Source organism: Phocoena sinus, chromosome 2, assembly GCF_008692025.1.
Source record: "Phocoena sinus isolate mPhoSin1 chromosome 2, mPhoSin1.pri, whole genome shotgun sequence".
NCBI lineage: Eukaryota > Metazoa > Chordata > Mammalia > Artiodactyla > Phocoenidae > Phocoena > Phocoena sinus.
Window position 1 is genome coordinate 64,361,553 of NC_045764.1, and position 15,571 is coordinate 64,377,123.

The following is a 15,571-nucleotide window of genomic DNA, read 5'->3' on the forward strand; positions in this document are numbered from 1 at the left end:
CCAGAGTGAGACTTGGCAACTCCCAAAGATCGAAAACACGGAGCAAAACAAGCCGCCCTGTCTTACGCACTTCTCCCAGCGCTTATGGTTTGGAGTGGAGGGGACCATAACGTGGGGAGGAAGCACGCCACAGCCTGGCGAACAGCGCAGTCGGCAGGCACAGATCAAACACCCGAGACCCACTCCAGATACGCCAGTCCAGGGGCACTTACCTTGCACTGCCCAGACACGCAGATGGCCGTGCCGTTCTGGTCACAGGGGGTACCATCAATGACCTTCTCCGCCTGCCGTACGTAGAAGCGGTAGCCCATTGCCTGGCAGTTCAGCTCACACTTCCAATTGCCCTTGGCTACCGAAAAAGAAAAACACAATAATCATCTTTATTTTTTTCTATATTTTTTATTGAGATAAAATTCACATAACATAAAATTAACCATTTTAACCAAAGTGTGCATTTCAGTGGTTTTTAGCATATTCACAGTGTTGTACAAACATCCCCGTGAACTAATTCCAGAACATTTCAATCACCCCAAAAAGGAAACACTGGACCTGTTAGCTGTCACTCCCAATTCTCTCCTCCCCGCAAGACCTTGGCAACCACCAAATCTATTCTTTGTCTCTATGGATTTGCCTATTCTGGACATCTCATAGTCACGCACCTTTTAAAATGCGTGAAAGTTATTAGATCTCTCTCTATTTGATGGTAGAGAGAAGGGGTTGTATCTTGATCTACAGGCACATAGTAGAGATTCGATGCTAGTGAATACTGTAAAGGAATTCTTAAAGAATCTCACAATGCAAATAATAGACTCCACTTTTAGACATCCTCCCATGCTTTAACATAGTCAAAATTATATCGTATAAATCAGCAATCACAGTGAGCACACAATGTTTATGTTCTACTTTTTATTATTTAAAATCTATACACTTATATCATTTTATGTTCTTTTAAATGGCTGAGTTTCCTGTAATAATTCCTCCATTACCAGATATTTAAGTGGTTTCCCTATCACCTTAGTTTGGAGTCCAAAGTCCTCAGCAAGGGATAAAACATCTTTCAGGAGCTGAACCTTGCCTACCTTTCTAGTCTCATTTCCTCCTGTTCCTCCTTAAATCTGCATTCTATCCCCAATTAAGCACTTCCTCTGTCCAGCCATTGTTTCACTGCTCCTCTGGCTAGTACCTGTTTCTACTTTGCTTTAGTTCCCAGGTCATCCCCTCTGGGAAGCCCTCCACAGATCCTGATCTACTCTACATGTCCATCCATCACAGGCTGACCCAGCCTCCTCTACTATAAGGTTAAACAAACTTCATTTGAAGCATGGCTTTGAGGGACCACAGAGATGTGTCTATCTTATTCACTTTTATATCCCCAACGCTCAGTAGAGAGCTGGGCACATAGCAAATGCTCAATAAATCCCTGAGGAATAAAAGGAGGGATAGATAAATGAATATTGGCATTTGGGGTTTTTTTTTGTTTTGTTTTTGTTTTTGCCTTTCTCTCCTCTCTCCCCACTAGATAGATTCCCCTACCTCAGGGTGTTTCTTTATATTTTTGTTACTTCACAAAAAGTACTTCACCAGCACAAAGCCTGGTGCTCAATTAATTACTGCTACAACTAATATTTTCAGAGCAATCTAGTTGTCTCCAAAATAAGAATGAGAAAAATGTTCAGGTGAGATATATTTCCATATCCAAGGGAGAAAGACATGCCAAGTACACACTGATTTTGTTTAACTGCTTTTGGAGACAAGACTAATGCTATGTTCAGCCATAAACAGCATGTTCCAGGGTCATGCCTTTGTCTGAAAATCTGATTACTGCATTGGATAATACTAACTTTTTCCTACACAACACAATACATCATACTTTCCCCAGTGTGGCTGCCTGACTGTCATAGCAACGAACTTCCTTCTACTCCAAAGCCATTGAAAACCGCTAACAGGAAATCACAGGTAACCTCTGGGACCACATGGTTTAGGGAAGATTGAATCTTCTGTGTACTCTGAGCTCTACTGGAGAAGTCAAGAGACTTGATTTCCTACGCTGGCTGCCCAAAAGATATAAGAGGTGATCTTGGAAAAGTCAAAGATTACCAGAGACGAAGCACCTTTGGGAATGTCTGAAACCAAACCGTCATTTTATGGATTAAACACACACACACACACACACACACACACACACACACACACTCCACACACACACACCAGGCCTAAGAAAGGAAGTGACAAGTTAGAGGCAAAACTAGTCTCCTACAACCTGCTTTCTCATGTCATCTATGTATCCAGACCCCGTTTCCTCTCTCCCAGCTCCTTACTTTGGGAAGTGACAGCAGGAACTATCCAGGTGCATTGCATTTTGTAATAAAAGTGTCTGAAAGGCAGCCTCACAGAAGGCAAGGGTTTTGAATTCTCACTTCTCTGGGATTCCTCCCAATTACCTCTATCCTTTGGAATACTATCATTGGCAGCCACAGCTTTAACCCTCAATATTTGCAACCATATTATGGAAGAACATTCTGAGAACAAAGAAAGATGGCTGAACATGAGACAATGACAGCAAATGGCTACATGAAAATAACCCAGAGGAACGGCCTTAAGTCTGAGTTTCTCCTACCTGTGGCCCAAACCAGCTACTAGGTCTGACCCTCTGCCTATGTGGCTTAGGCAGTGTCCCTGCCTTCTCAGACTTGCAACAAGGAAAAGGGGGATCCTAGGAGATAACTGAAACCTGGGGACAAGTGACTACCTGACAAAATTGCCCCGAATCCTGCTGCCTTAGCAATATTGCATGTAGAGCATCTCATAAAATTACATTAGCGGGCTTCCCTGGTGGCGCAGTGGTTGAGAGTCTGCCTGCCGATGCAGGGGACACGGGTTCGCGCCCCAGTCCGGGAAGATCCCACATGCCGCGGAGCGGCTGGGCCCGTGGGCCATGGCCGCTGAGCCTGTGCATCCGGAGCCTGTGCTCCGCAACGGGAGAGGCCACAACAGTAAGAGGCCCGCGTACCGCAAAAAAAAAAAAAAAACAACAAAAAAAAATTACATTAGCCCTGACTTCTCCAGACCCTGCTCATACTCCTCAACCACTTTAAAATGCCACATAAAAACACATCTGTAGGGCTACAGTTTAATGTTTTTCATGGATGGTCACTTTACTCCTTTTTTCTCCCCTTGAACAGAATTACAATTCTGATGTCAAGAGCCTCTTCTCTAAGCAGATTTTGTCATGGTTTCCTCCTTGCAGAGAGAAGGGACAAAACAGGAGAGCACAAGCTAGAACAACAGGATAAGAGCAAGTGGGCACATCCTTCTCCTCCGCGCTTATCTCCCCCTTACTGCTCTCCCTCTCTGTTCTCATCTGCTTCCTAAAAGTCCTCCCCATCCCCACAGGGAATACCTTTACATTCCACACACCACAGAGGTAGTGACTCTCAGTGTGGTCCCAGGACCAGAAGCATCAGTATCACCTGGGAACTTGTTGAAAATGCAAATTCTTGGGCCTCGCTTCCAGCTCCTAAATCAGAAACCCTGGGGATGGAGCCTGGAAACCTGTATTTTGACAGGCCCTCTGGGTGATTCTGGTGCATGGTCAAGTTTGGGAACAACTGCTCTATGAAAAATCAAGTAGTGAATAGACCTGGAAGCAGCTGATTATTCTTACATTGAATCAAAGATGTTCAAATTCCATGCCTAAATTTAAAAGTTAATACAAACACTATTTTTAATTTAGGATATCGCCTGGATCCCTGATAGTAAAACAGCCCTCTGATCATTTTTAAAAATTCTGGAGAATATACAAGTAAATTCAGGTTGCTTAGAATAAAGTGACTAACAGCTAAAGGGTTTACCCTCAAACACAGGTTAAATGTTTAAATCACTCACTGAACTCTTTAATTGGAAAACCCATTGATCTAAGAGGAAAGACATTTTTAAGTGATAAAGGGCAAAGAATATAGAAAAAGAGCTAACAGTTATAAAATTTTGGAAGGTGGGAAGCAGAAGGATCCATGGAAATGACTTAGCAGACAGACCCAAGCAAATGGATCTTAAGCAGGAATTGAAGCAATGAAGCTACCTAGTATTGTACCATCTTCAGAAGGCAACTTTGGAAATAGGGGAGAAAGCAGGCCTAAAAACAGAAAAATTACCTATAAGCATATTTAAGAATTAGTCAGAGGTTCTACTTTCCAGAATGGTTAGCTAAAAGCCTTTGAAAATCAGCTCCTTCATAAAAGCAAAGAGAACATTGGAAAAAGCTGGAGTGGCTATACTAATATCAGACCAAACAGACTTTCAGACAAACATTTTTACCAAAGACAAATAAGAGCATTTTACAATGATAAAATCCATCAGGAAGACAAACAATGAAGCCCCAGAATACATGAAGCAAAAACTGACAGAATTGAAAGGAGAAACAGACAATTCAACAATAATAGTTTGAAATGTTGATACTCCACTTTCAATAATGGATAGAACAACTAGAGCCAGTAGATATCTATAGAACCTTCCACCCAAGAAGAGCATTCCTCTCAGGTACACATGAAACATTCTCCGGGAGGGAACAAATGTTAGATCACAAAACAAGCTTTAATAAATTTAAGAGGAGTGAAATCATACAAAGTATGCTTACTGATCACAATGGAATGAAGTTAGGCATCAATAGCAGAAAGAAATTTAGGAATTTCAAAAATATGTGGAAATTAAACAACATACTTCTAAATAACTGATTAAGATAAAAAAACTCAGGGAAAATTAGAAAAAACTTTGAGATTAATAAAAATTAAAACACATCATACCAAAACTTATGGGATGGAGTTATAGTTGTGCTTAGAGGGAAATTTATAGCTATAAACACCTATGTTAAAAAAGATCTCAAATCAATAACTTAATCTCCCAACCTTAAGTATTGAAAAAAGAAGAGCAAACTAAACTCAAAGCCAACAGGAAGAAGGAACCTAGAATGGAAATAAATTAAACACAGAAGGGAGAGACAACAGAGAAAATCAATGAAACTGAAGTTGGCTTTTTTTAAAGGGAAAAAAATTGACAAACTTTTAGATAGACTAACCAAGAATAAAAGAGAGAAGACTCAAAATACTAAAATTAGGAACAGAGAGGGGACATTACTACTTATTTTAGAGAAACAAAAAACAAACAAAAACAAAAAACAAAACAAACTTCTAGCCAGGGCAAAACAGACAAGAAAAAGAAAAGGCATCCAGATTGAAAAGAAAGAAGTAAAAGTATCTATCTGTATTCACAGATGACATGACCTTGTGTATAGAAAAATTTTTAAGTGCACCAATAAACAAGTTCATCAAAGTTACAGGATATAAGATCAATAGGCAAAAATCAATTATATTTCTATACACTATCAATAAAACAACCTTAAAATAATAGCATTATTTTTTATTGTAAAAAATAGCATTTACAATAGCATCAAAAAGAAGAAAACACTTAGGAACAAATTTAACAAAAGAAGTGTAAGACTTGGGCTTCCCTGGTGGCGCAGTGGTTGAGAGTCTGCCTGCCAATGCAGGCGACACGGGTTCGTGCCCCGGTCCGGGAAGATGCCACATGCCATGGAGCAGCTGGGCCCGTGAGCCATGGCCGCTGAGCCTGCGCGTCCGGAGCCTGTGCTCCGCAACGGGAGAGGCCGCAGCGGTGAGAGGCCCGCGTACCGAAAAAAAAAAAAAAAAAAAAAAAGAAGTGTAAGACTTACACATTGAAAAATACAAAACACTGTTGAAAGAAATTAAGGAAGATCTAAATAAATGGAAAGAAATTCCATGTTCATGGATCGAAAGACAATATTGTTAAGAGGGCAATACTCCCCAAAATTGATCTACAGATTCAGTGCAATCCTAATCAAAATATCAACTGTCTTTTTTTGCAGAAATTGACAAGCTGATCCTAAAATTTATATGAAAATACAAGGAACCAAGAATAGCCAAAATAACTTTGAAAAAGAAAAACAAAGTCGGAGGACTCATACTTCCTGATTTTGAAACTTACTACAAAACTACAGTAATGAAGACAGTGTGATATTATCACAGGCTAGACCACAGATCAAAGGAAGAGACCTGAGAGTCCAGAAATAAACCCTTATATTTATGGTCAATTGATTTTTGACAAGGGTGCCAAGATAATTCAATGAGGAAAGAATAGTCCTTGCAACAAATGGTGTTGGGATAACTTTGCATAGCTACATGCAAAAGAATGAAGCTGGACCCCTATCTCACAGCATATATAACAATTAACTCAAAATGGATCATCAACCTAAATGTAAAAGCTAAAACTATAAAATTTCTAGAAGGAAGCATAGGCACAAATCTTATGATTTTGGATTATCAATGGTTTCTTAGATGATATGACATCAAAGGGACAAGTCACAAAAGTAAAAACAAGATAAATTGGACTTTATCACAGAAGTCTATTGAGAAAATGAAATGGCAACCCACTGAATGAGACAAAACTTCTGCAAATCATATACCAGATAAGGGACTTGTATCCAGAATCTATGAGGAACTTTTATAACTAAAAGATAAAAAGAGATTCCAATTTAAAAAGGACTTAAATTGACATTTCTCTGAGGAAGATATACAAATGGCTAATAAGCACATGAAAAGATGCTCAATATCATTAGTCATTAGGGAAATACAAATTGAAACCACGAGATACCACTTCACACACAGGATGGCTGAAAAAAAAAAGACAATAAGAACACTGGCAAAGATGTAGAGAAATCAGAACCCTCTTACAATGCTGATATTATTGTAAGATGGAACAGCTTCCTTGGAATACATTTGAGAGTTCCTCAGAATGTTAAATGTAGAGTTACCATATGAGCCAGCAATTCCACTTCTAGGAATATGCCAATGAGAAATGAAAACACACATCTTCACAAAAACTTGTATATGAAAATTCATAGCAGCATTATTCATAATAGCTAAAAAGTAGAAACAATCCAAGTGTCCAAGTGATGAATGGATAAACATAATGTGGTATATCCATACAGGAAATATTACGTGACAAAAGAATGAAGCACTGATATATGCTACAACATGGATGCACCTTGAAAACATTATGCTAAGAGAAAAAAGCCAACCACAAAAAGTCACATATTGTATAATTACATTTATATCAAATATTCAGAATAGGCAAACATATAGAGGTAGAAAGTAGATTAGTGGTTGCCAGGGGCTGGAGGGAGGCAAGAGTGTGGAGTGACTACTAATGGGTACAGACTTTCTTCTTGGGGTGATGAAAATGTTCTGAAATTATATAATGGTGATGGTTGTATGACTCTATACTAAAAGCTGCTAAATTGTACTATTTAAATTGGTGGCTTTTATGGTATGTGAATTTTATCTCAATAAAGCTGTTATTTTTTTAAAAAGAAGTAGCAGCAGCAGTTAGCTTCCTAGATCCCCAAGAAATCATCACATAAATAACAAGAAAATTTCTGTTTCCAGATTGAAGGAGCCCATCAAGTGCCCAGGACCAGGGTGTTAGGGTGCTCAGATTATCTACCATTACCATCCCAATCCAAGTCAGGATTCTCCCAGCAGCTGGGTGTTAGCTCACAGCTGTGTCTTTCTGGAACTTGCCCCCAGCCTAAGGGAGCTGCCTCACCAACCTCCTTCCCGGGGATAGCCCCTGTCCAAGGACGGGTCCATGTGGTTGTACAATAGCCCATCCCGTCTTAGTTTGGGGTAATTCCCAGCTCAGGGCTGTTCATTCCTGCCTCTCACACGCCTCACAGGCATAGTTCCAGAATCACTGGCTAACAAACACTGGGCACAAATCTCTGCTTCAGGATTAGCATCCTGGAGATCTGACCTAGTACCCTATCACGGCTCAGCTGTGAAGCGCACGCACACAGTCATACTGTAAGCAATGGTTATTAATCTAACCAAAATTACAACATAATTACATTGAGAGTGTGTGGGATGGGAAGCGTGTATGTGTGGTGAGGTGGAGGGACAGGGTGATGAAAGAGGGCTACATCGTCACCTTCAACAGAAAATACCTGAAACTGAAAAATCCAGAAGTAATGATATAAACATTATTCAGAGATAAGAAAGTCAGTATCAAAAGAACAGCTAAAATTATTGGGGAGGAAGAAATACTGGAGGGGGCAAAGTTTGTAGAATTATTTGACTCTGTAAGATACATGCATGGGTAACTTAATAAAAATTAATTTTAAAAAGAATTTTAAAAATAACTCCAACAATTTGGGTTCTGAGAAATGGAATCCTGTACAGTTTCTATCAGTGGTAGGTCCTTTCCATCTCTATTCAAAATTAACACAAAACTATAAAACTCCTTGCTGTCTTTTCAGGAACTCAGCATAAGTGGGAGAGCAAAAATGTTGCTTTCCAAGAAAGCAACACGTTGCTGAAGGTTCTAGATTTTAGCCTGCTTTGCTACTACCAAGGCTTGCATTATCTCTTAGTAGGCAAGAGGGAGACGCCTCAAAGTGGCAGGAAATGAGGTTCAAGCTTTCCCCACAAATGCACATTCTTTTGCCTTCCCTTAAGTAGAGAGAAAATTTCAGGTAAGAAAAGAGGAGAGACATTCTGTGAATAAATACGTGAGGCTCTTCTTGGAGAATGGATAACATCTGTGCTGAGTTTCGGATCCATTCAAACTTCACAAGTTCACTCCAAGTTTAACACTGAAGCCCTCGTTTCCCAGGCTCGAGTTCCATTTTTTTTGGTAGAATATGTGATATCCCTGTTCAAGAAAAGCAGCCTCGTAAACGGAGCTCATAAAACTCAGACGTGGCAGGGTGCTCACCCAACACATGCTGAGGAGTGAAGTGTGAACGAATCAGAAACATGTGGATGTACTGTCTTAACTGTGCATGCAGCGTTTATATAAAATAAAAAGGCGTTTGCCCAAAGTCCTAGCAATGGGCACGGAGTTTGCAGCATTTGCTTGGGGGTGAATAATGCAGGGCAGCCAGAGCTATAGCCATAGCCACGCCGGGCTTCACCTCTGCCAACTACATTATCTACATGCTAATCCTCCTGTTTATGACGAAGGATCTGCCTGCCCTTGGACTCCAAATTCTGCACTAGACGCAGATGATTACTATATAAACTGCTTTCCCCCAGACTGCATTTTCCAGGACAAAGTTATGGAAAATAAGATGAGGAGAATGCTTCTAAGAGCCCAGACTCTTCTCTGGAATTAGAGAACTGTTTGAAAGAGTAGAGAAGAGGGGGCAGGATTAATTCTTAGCTTTTCCTGTTCTGAAAGGGAAATTGTTTGGGCGTGCGTTCCATTATAAAAACTTAAATACAAAAGCATACAGCTTATCAATTATGGACAATAATACCCCTAACCTTCCATCCCGCACTGCAACTATGTAATTTAAACTTTGAATCTTATTTAATTGACAGTCTTAACAGACTTGGAGATCTGGACGAAAAACAGTACACAAAATGCCTTTTTTAAATCCTGAAAAACCATTGGCTCAATGTTGCATAGATGTTAAATTCCTCTTAGCACTGCTCACACTTACACACATTTCTAGTAGGTAACACTTTAATGGTGGTTCTCAAACTTTAGTGTACTCAGAATCACTTTGAGGTTTCATTAAAACACAGACTGATGGACTCCAGCCCCAGAGTTTCTGATTCATTAGGTTTCTGATTCTTGGCAAACCCAGCATCTGCCTTTCTAACAGGTTCCCAGGTGATGCTAATGCTGCTGGCCCAGGAACCACACTTTGAGAACCATTCTTCTAATTGGTACTATTGAACCAGGATGGGGAAAGGAGACCCACCCAGCAACCAGACCACTAGTTGACACCCTGGGAACGCACTGCCAAAGCTGACACACAAAATGATGTTCAGCTAACTAAATCAAAGGTTACAGTTTTATACACGCAAGCCAGCCAGTGGAGACTGTAATCTAGAGGCCATTCAAGGAGGAAGTTCCCTTCTGAGCTGGCAGGTACGGTCCATACTATGCAGGAAACGGAGAGGGAAAAGGAACCTCTCTTTCTTTAGCATCTGCATTTGCCTCCGGCTGCCTAACCTCTTCCTGCCTTTTACAATTTTTATGTCTACTGCTTACTGAGCACCTACTATGCGCCAGACTCTTTATGTACATTGACTCAGCTAATCCTCACCCCTGGAGGATGAGGGCCCTGAGGCTCAGGCAAGCTCATCACCGCACATGGCCCGTTCGAGGGGTGAGAGACATCCTCCAGGGCAGAAGTAGAGAGCGAGGGAAGATGAGCTGAGATGAGGCTGCAGAGGCAGATCGGCAGCCCAGGGCATGCAAGACCATCATTCTCGTAGAAAGAATGAACACACTTGTCTTGAGTTCTACGAAGCACCGCGGCTACCATTCCTTGCACTTTTCCACATAGCAGAACATGGAACAGCAGTAGCTTCCCATTTGGAGAAAGTTCCTAGACACGTAATTTCACAGGAATTGGTTAAGCCAACTTTGTCCGAGTTACCCAACCTTTCTTCTGAAATGTGTTCTTTTTCTCTCATGTCATAGTAAATCCAAAGGTGGAAAAAGTGACTGAAAACAAATACCATTATGGAAAAAAATCCTGCTGTTCAAAACTCTTCAAGCTGTGTGACATGGAGTGCTACATCTTAAAATGTTACATTTAATAAAAAAGTGAAAGTGTGAAAGGGGTTCTGTCAGTAGAAAGCCAGTTTGGCCAACTGTCAGGAAAGCAGCTTGACAGCTTCAACAGAAGTGGGAGGTCATAACCAGTTTCTTACGGAAAAATATATATCTATCTGAGTGGATGTGGATATATTAAAATACGGCATATATACATACCCTCCAGAAAAACAATGTGGGCATAGCCATGTTAAGGACTGAGGCTGTTGAGAGCTCCGAGAAGGAAGCTGGGGAAGGGAACTCTGGTACAAACTTCCAGGTAAAGTAAAAGTCTCAGAGGCCAGAGAAGCTCAGAGGCAGAGGAAATGACACCATCTCTGCAGGCAACACCCAGAGGAGGGTGGCTTGACTTCCCATCTCCTGCCATTATCATAGTAAAAAAAATATATATGTATAGGTATGTGTGTATATGTGTGTATATATGGGTATGTTTACATGTGTGTAGTGTGTATATATGTTGCATGTATCTGGGTGTAGGAATGCCTGTGTGCATATATTCGTGTGTATATGTGTACTTATTTACGTGTGCATTATGTGTATAAGTGTGTTCATGTATATAAGTGTGTATGCACACATGTATCTTCCAGAGTCTGTTGGCACCAGGCCAAAGCAATCAACAGTGATAAGAACACAATATGCGCTGATCCATAAGGTGGTAAAACTTATTGCATGAATGTGTGGGCAGATGTAGCAAATCCACATACCAAGCAGTGGTTCTAACAAAGGCTCTCTCTTCTAGACATTTAAGAGCAGACACGGTAAGACACTAGAAAAAGAAGGTTTCAGCAGGAAGAAAGTTTTGATGGCTTAGTATGACAAATTCTCAGAATTCAGGGGAGAACTTCAAGGAGCCCCAGCTAACCTTGGACTCAGCTTTCCCTTCTGGGGCTTCATAAAACCCGCTGAAGAATGACCTTCATCGCATTACCACTCCTCTTGCAGCCACCCCGAGTTCGTCACTCTCCTCAGAACATCTATGTCCAGCCCCTAAGATGGGGTTCGAGGACATCATTCTCTACAAGTGGGTCTTTCACTAACTAACGACTCAACTACTCTCTTCATTGTTCTGGAAACACACCGTGGCCATTCTCACCCCTGTGGCTCTATTTCTTTTGTTCACCTCTCCAGAATGTCCTTGACATTCCAATCTACCAACACAAACCCTACCTCCAGCATATGACTGTGAAACACACAAACATAAAAACTGTGACAAGTGCTGTGAAGGCAGAGTCTCCCAGGGAATATAGAACAGAGAAATACACTCTGTCTAGGGTATCAGGAAAGGCTTTACTGAGGAAGTGACTTTTGAACTGAAATCTGAAGAATGAATTCGTTTTATGAGAGAGGGGATGGAGAGTAAGCCATCTCAAGCAGTGGTACCAGCCTGTGCAAAGGCCCTGTGGTAGGAGGAGTGGAAAGAAGGCCAGTGTGGCTGGAGAGACAGCCTGGAGAGGAGTGAGCCTGGAGAGGTGACCCTTCTTTAAGTCCACAGTTCTCATGATCTCTCTGGATCGGGGTTGCCAGATAAAGTGCAGAATGCCCAGTTAAATTTTTCAGATGCATAAGATATGTTGTATGGGACATACTTAGGCTAAATACATTAAACAATGATTTGTTTATCTGAAATTCAAATTTAACTGGACGTTCTTTATTTTTATTTGCTAGCAACCTTACGCTGGATACAACCAAAGGACATATTTTTCTACATAACTCATTTGTACTCTCTACCACAACAGGTCTTATTTTTTAGCTGGCTTCAGTTCTTTCCATCTTTCATGACCTCAGTCAGAGAACCTCAGAGCAGGAGGAGTCCTAGAAATCAGGTAGTCTGACCTTCTAGCTCCACAGATAAGAACAGGAGGCTCAGAAAGGCTCCGGAGCTGCTCAAGGTCACAGATAAAGACCCCACTGAGGCATCTTTCATGCCCTCCTGCTGTGCCTAGGACAGCGCTGAACACATTAAAACAACAGCCTAATCAATTGTTTGATTGAATTAACAAGCTCATTTACATGCCTCTGTACAGAGGGGGATGAATAGATACAATCCCAGACAGCCAGGAGCTTTCCAAACAAAATAAACAGCCAGACAGACAGAGCAGAGGCCACTTGCACATGCACAAATATGGGACAGACACAAACAACCCCAGCCAGCAGCTGCTTTGACCAGCTAGACTCCTGCCTTTTTCCAGAAGCTCTATAAGAGCCAGGAACCAAGAAGGCTCTCCTCCTTGCTGGCTTGGTGAATTTACTCTTGCATGGTGGCCCATGGAATTGACATGACAAGTGTGGAAAGGGATCATTTTTACCTTAAGATGGGAACTGTGACACTGAAAGGCCTCACCAGCCAGCCTCGTTTGTCCCTTTCAGGTCCTAGTTATTTGCTAAGAGACTTTTTTCGGGCCTTCTCTGCAGGCAGAACACGTTCTGTCCAAATATGCACAACCACCCAGAGAAAAGGGCAGGGGTGGGACCCTCCACCACTATTTACCAAACGAATGCAACATTCAACCCGACTGAAAGCACGGGAGTAATCCCTCTGAGTAAGCTTCGCTTTCATTCCTCCACAGGACTTGAAAAGACGTCAATCCATCCCAATCACAATCAAATGCAAAGCATCTCACTTCCCGAAGACAAACAAGGATTTGGACAAATGAGAAACGGAGGCTCCCTTGTGGAGGCATGAAAAGGGAATTCAGCAGCCCCGGCTCCCTCTCTAAGAAAGCACCGGGAAGGATGTTCTTGCCGTGACCACACAAAGCGTGGCATGAGCTCATCACGCCAGAACCTAATTGAAACCTCAGGCTGAAACAGTGTTTTGTGATATCTGGGGGAGAGGATGGGCAAAGACAAAAAGGAAAAACAAAGGATGTGTACAGAAGAGGCATGAAAAGCAGCCCACTTCTTGACTGTTGGGACGATTTGGATGGTGGCCATTGAGTTAAATGAGGTGCAGCCTTCCTTTCAATCTCAGAGACCCGAAGCCGTTTTGCAGAGCTAGCTGCTGCCAGCATTGTGGCTCCCTAGCCAAGGCCTTCAGGGTCCATCAGCACCTTCAAAATGCAATTTAAAAATTGTACCTAGGGCTTCCCTGGTGGCGCAGTGGTTGAGAGTCCGCCTGCCGATGCAGGGGATGCGGGTTCGTTCCCCGGTCCGGGAAGATCCCACATGCCGCGGAGCGGCTGGGCCCGTGAGCCATGGCCGCTGAGCCTGCGCGTCCGGAGCCTGTGCTCCGCAACGGGAGAGGCCACAGCAGTGAGACGCCCGCGTACCGCAAAAAAAAAAAAAAAAAACTGTATCTAAAGAAATGCAGCAGAAAAGATGCTGGTTAGACCTTTAGACAAACCACCTAGCATTCACGAATCCACTGAAAGGCATAAAAGGGAAAGAGAAAGAGCATGGCTGAGTTCTGCCACTTGCTAAGCTTGTGTCATTGGACTAATTATGTCTATGAACCTTGCTTTCCTTATCTGTTAAAATGGGTATGCCAATGCTTATCTCACAGTCTCGTCTGAGAATCAAACAAGAGAATGCTTGTAAAAGCACAGGTGCAAATATTTGTTCACTTCCTTTCTTCTCCCCTGAAACTAGATGCCCAGGGAAGTGATGAAGTCAGTGTTGGGAAGCTTTATTAAGAACTGCAGACATGGAAATATCTGACTTTATTGAAATGTGGCAACCCTTGCAGGCTGGAGGTAAAAAGATGCGCTAGGTGGTAGTCCCCCCTAGTTTCAAGGCTTTATTTTATTAAAGGTATTCCCTTGTCAGTAGGTAGTTAACTGACGTTAGGCTGTCTTCAAAGCTCTGCGGAGCTGCCTGTTCTTTGCATATTCTTTGATAATTGCCGAAACAGCGTGGCCAAGTTAAAATAAGCCTGGAAGAGGAGTAGGGAGAGCCGTCCCATGGTGTTTTGGCTGCACTTCAGGACTCCAGCTGCTCAGTAGCCAAACCTTGGGAATGCTGTTTAAGTCTCATTATTCTATTTTCTTTCTCTTTATGGTTCTTGCAAATAGCCACCTGAAAGTTTCATTTCGTTATCTGTATAGAGAAACGGTTTTAATCCTTCTTCTGAGAGTTGGCTGTGCTCTGAAGGGCCAGCGTCCCCTGCAGTTCAACCCTCAGCCACTGACAAATATAGGTCTTAGTGAGGGACTCGCTGTTCTTGTCCTTCAGCAGAAGTTCCCATCGGCAAGCATACTCTGCCTCAATGAAAAGCATGTGACAGACCGGGATGCCTGGAAAGAAGGCACCTCTCCCCACACTCCCAACAGTACCTAGTTACAGCCAGTATACCTTTGTGGGATTATTGGTTCTTTTCCTAGACCCAGTCCCCTACTTCACCTTGACTATGTAGCCATAGCCCCATGCTCTGGATTCCTTTGGAAAGATTTAGCCAGCCATAATTACCTAAAAAACTGGGGAAGGGGGCCAGAAAAAGGGAATTCTCTTTAAACACCCAATATATTTGAGATAAAAGGATGTGATCTTTTTGACTGAGTAATCCAGCTTATCCTTTACTCTCCTCTTCACTGTACTAGGCAGATCAGGCTCCAGGAAAACTTCCTGGATCATTCAACATAGTAAACGCAGGGCACTGTGACAAATGGGCAAGCACATGTTTAGATCAAGGACACTCAAGGTCTTTCTGTGGGTTCAGAGTGCTGGAGGTCAGGGGAAGGTCATGTGACAGAGTAGACAGAGGGAGATGTGAGATGCAAAGCTGGATTCAACCTTGTAGACCTATGAAAGTCAAAGTTTCCATAGCTCTCTCTGCAATCCAGAAATCTTCCAATAGTTCTAACCATATTTCCAAGTCCTCTCTACTCTTCCCTCACTGTTTTCCTTGTCCAGTTAAAGCCATACAAAGATTTCACCAAAAACAGATAGTCCCATGAAAATCAAACTAGATAAC

The 15,571-nt window shown here is 42.1% G+C and overlaps 1 protein-coding gene across 1 annotated transcript in view; it reads right to left on the reverse strand.

Moving 5' to 3' along the window:
- Positions 1–15,571, reverse strand: part of THSD4 (thrombospondin type 1 domain containing 4) — a 589,447-nt gene that overhangs the window by 331,311 nt on the left and 242,565 nt on the right. Inside the window, exon 7 of the mRNA XM_032623848.1 lies at positions 213–349. Within this exon, the coding sequence (XP_032479739.1) occupies positions 213–349 (137 nt within the window). The remainder of the gene's footprint in view (positions 1–212; positions 350–15,571) is intronic.